Consider the following 4,085-nt stretch of genomic DNA (forward strand, 5'->3'; position numbering starts at 1 on the left):
GCTGAGTGGGAGGGGAGAGCCCGAATTTACATGTTTTGCGCACCCGGGTTTAACTATTTTCTCCGAATTTACAAAAAGCGGATCGGATGGCCCAGATCGCACCCGATCTCCGAAATAGGTGTGGGCTGTTGATCCCCTCCTGCCCATTCCCGTGTGAGATAGCAGGAGGGGGGCTTAGGTCGGACATCTGGGTGTGACTAGAGGACACTAAAAGTGTAGCTGTGGAAAATGGGGTACAGTTTATAAATGACTCTTGTCCGAAAGCAGAAAAGAAATGAGCCCGTTCGGTACAAGGAAAAACACCACCTGTGACCTCTTCTCTTTCCTCTCTCTCTCTCTCACACACACACAGTCCCTAGGCCTAGGCCTAGCTTGTGAATGTGAACCTTTGAGTCTTGTCTACGTTGGACTTTCTATGACTCGTGACTCGTGCTCTCCTTTGCCCAATCCAATTACCTCTCTCTGTGTCTCTCTCTCTCTCTTTCTCCAGCCTTTGTGCGCCCCTTAACACACACACGCTCTCTCTCTCTCTGTCCCTCCCCCCCCCCCCAAATAACAATGTGACCATTTTTGTGTCCACATTCTTTTCCTCGTTCCTTCTCTCTTCGCAATCTCAATCCCTTGTCTCCAGCGCAGACTCTCTTCACTGCGAATTCCTGGATGTCTATATGCAACGTAGCCATCGCGCTGATCACGATCTAAGAAACCCTTCTGCAGGCCACTCTCTCTATCAGACTTAGGTCAGAGAGAGAGAGAGAGAGAGAGAGAGAGAGAGAGAGAGAGAGAGAGTGAGTTTGGGTTCTGTGCGTGTGAGCTACAACGGCTTTCTGATGCTATGTTGCGGCGAACCAAATGCAAGAGCAAGAAGAAGAGCAAGTGCAGGGCCTCCCCTGCTCCCATGTCTGTTACAAGAGACTCTTCTAACCCACTTGTTATTTTTGCTTGTCTTTTCTTAGCAGACGGAAATCCCCTGTTCTGAATTTGGGCTCCAAGACATGTAGCCTTCTCGAAGTTTCACGAAAGAGGCTCTGTGCTCTCTCTCTTCTTACAACCACCCCTGCTTCTTCCCTGCAGAGCAGGGTCCCGCTCTTCGCTTCCGTCCCTGGGTATGGATTGTCTCTCCTCCGTCTTTTCTTATATAGTTTTTTCTTGCTTGCATGCCTTCCTTATTCTGGATGGGTGTGTGCGTGCGTGTGCATGTTTGAATATGACAGATACAACAGGAAAAGCACGTGATTGAGGGAATTGACGAGTCCTCGCAAGGGAGGCACACCATGCTGCATGAATTTTTTTGGTTTCCTGTGTAATTAGACGGTCTTCAGAAAAAATTGAACATGAAGTTTGTTCTTTTCCTGCGTAATTAGATGGTCATTTGAAAGAATTCAACTTAGTAGGAGATGGAATAATTATTGCTTGCTATTAGACAGACACATACCTTTCCCTCTTGCATGAAAGGATATTAAGCCGCATGATTGAAGGGCGTTCAGATGGAGACGGAGTGCATTATCGCTTGAAATTGGATGGGGTCATTTCAGTTGCTTCATTGGGATGTTTATACCATGCGAGCTTTCAGACATACTCATGAACATTCTTGTGTCTTAGGCCTAATTCGTGTATTTTCAGCCAGACATTTCTAGCAATCTAGATTAGTAGTACAATTTTGAAGCAAGCTTCGAATATGGCAGAAAAGGGGTACTCATTTGTGTGAGCTTGCAGCTCTAATGTTGAACTCCGCCAAAAATGGGGCAATCTTACCCGTGTTGAGAGCATGCTCACAAGGGAATTTTTTGACTTAAATTATATTTCCTATGTTTGTGGCTCTAGCTTTTGACTGTATGTGCTCTTGTGTGGGGAGCAATGCCACATGCTCTGATTTCGCCTTTGACATGGCCAGGATATTGACATGATTGACAGAGGCGCCATGGACCTGCAGTGCTCATCAAAGAAAGCAAACAATGGGGAAGAGGAACACCAAACTTCCTCTTCAACGGAGGAGGATACGAGCGACCAGTCCCAAAACTCTCTCACAATAGAGAGTACGCCACCTTCCAACATCCCCCAACAATTTCCAATTGATGTATCATCAAGCAGCCCTACAAGAGAGGGTGGTGTTTTACAGCATGTTGCCAATGGCATCTTGCCATCTCAGCCCCTTCAAAATGGTTCCAATGCAGAGGGTGGCATCACTGTTGAGGATGACAAAAAGCGTGAACATAAGCGGCGCTCAAAGAACTGGACCCGTGCGGAGACCTTGAAACTAATCAAAATGAGAACAGAGCTCGATGAAAGGTTTCGAAGAAGCGGCAAGAAGGCTATGTTGTGGGAAGAAATAGCTCTTGCATTGCAGAAAGAGAAGTTCTCTCGAGACGGGCAACAATGCAAAGACAAGTGGGAAAAACTGACAGCAGCTTACAAGGAAGTGAGAGATGGCACGAGGGAGAGAAGCGAGCACCCATTTTTCACCGAGCTGGATGCTCTTCTCTCATGGAAGTCGTACAAGAAAGAGTGTGATGGATGCGGCGATGGCGGTGATGCAAAAAGGGTGAAGTTTGAGTTTAGTAGCAAGCCTGCGCTTTCGAGCTGGAACCAAGCAGGGGCATCATGTGCGCTCAATCCTCATTTGGGTACTATAGGCATGGTGGACGCTCGATTTAACCATGGGATCAGTCGTGTAGAGTTGAAGGAGTTGCGACATAGTTATGGTGTGAATAGCACGGACATGAATGAGGCTCGTAGACAGGCTTCCTTATCCCCAAGGAAACGAAGTAGGGAAGAGGTTTTCTCTTCCTTGGATTGTAGTGCAGTGCAAAAGCTCTTGGACTCCATCATCACAAGGCAACAGAGTTTTTTGAAAGATTTGCTGGATGCCCTTGATAGAAAAGAGCGCCTTAGAGAACAGATGAGGCATGAAAGGGAGGAAAAGTGGAGAGCAGAAGAGAGGGCTCAGCGTTTTGCCTTCAATAGTGCGATGATAAGTCTGACGCAAAGGTTATTGGGTGAGAGGCCGCCGCCCACAGCGGTGAGCATGGATGTTGTGCCGGCATGCATGGTAGCCACCACTTCAAATGGAGGGATGTGCCCCAAGAAGAGATCCAAGAATTGGAAGAAATCCGAGGTTGCGAACCTTATCCGGATAAGGCAAGAAATGGATAGCAAATTTGTCATGTCAACGCGCAGAGCAGGACTGTGGGATGAGCTCGGCGAAAAGCTCGCCTCATTGGGTACTCACAGAGATGGTAAACAATGCAGGGAGAAGTGGGACAAGCTCATGGCAGAGTACAAAGATGTCATGGATGGGCGCAAAGACAAGGATGAAAGCACATACTTTGAACAGCTTTCCTCTATTATGGGAAAATTCAAGGACGGGGATGCTAAGTCGTCGTCAGAGACGACAAAGGATGATTGCGCAACTGATAAAAGAAATGATGAATGTGCGGCAGCGGCTGTGGATGGTAAGGAGGCGTGAATCATCTGTGTAGATAACTCTTTGTATTACTGTATGTGTGTCATATTATGATGTGTGCTCCATGTATAAAGATTCTGGTTGGCGGCCACTTTCTGCTCTTGTATGCTTTTCTCTTTCCTGTTGTTTGCTAAGAGGAGCTAGGTCGAGTGCTGTCATAAATAATTGGTGAAGGTAACGACTCAGACAGTTTGCTACATTTTTATGGGTCTCTCTTTCTCTCTCAAGTGGTAAATAGGTTATCCTATTTCCCTCTCGAGCATCAGGTCTTGAGTTCAACACTCGGCGGATAGATCTTCGACTCTTTTTGGATTGATGCTAAGGTGCTAAAAGCCCTACCCCCCCCCCCCCCCCCCCCCCCCCTTTCTCTCTCTCTCTCTCTCACACACACACACACACACACACACACACACACACACACACTTTGGATTGATGCTAAGGTGCTAAAAGCCCTACCCCCCCCTCTCTCTCTCTCTCTCTCTCACACACACACACACACACACACACAATTTGAAAAGCCAAGGAACGAAGATGGTCCAAGTACAAGGAAGTGGATTATGCATGATTGGAGATATCTTTCAAGCAACTTTGCAGTGTTGTTTTGGCAGCTTGCTGTTTCATC

General features: G+C 47.1%; 1 protein-coding gene across 1 annotated transcript; it reads left to right on the forward strand.

The window, feature by feature from the left end:
* The first annotated feature begins 567 nt into the window (after positions 1-567).
* On the forward strand, positions 568-3,662 carry LOC147435407 (trihelix transcription factor GT-2-like). The gene is made up of 2 exons (XM_086488474.1): positions 568-1,106; positions 1,895-3,662. Exon 2 carries the CDS (start codon positions 1,904-1,906, stop codon positions 3,464-3,466), a length of 1,563 nt encoding a protein of 520 aa, XP_086344600.1. The 5' UTR covers positions 568-1,106; positions 1,895-1,903; the 3' UTR covers positions 3,467-3,662.
* The last annotated feature ends 423 nt before the right edge of the window (positions 3,663-4,085 follow it).

Source organism: Adiantum capillus-veneris, chromosome 18, assembly GCF_014529385.1.
Source record: "Adiantum capillus-veneris isolate H3 chromosome 18, ASM1452938v2, whole genome shotgun sequence".
NCBI lineage: Eukaryota > Viridiplantae > Streptophyta > Polypodiopsida > Polypodiales > Pteridaceae > Adiantum > Adiantum capillus-veneris.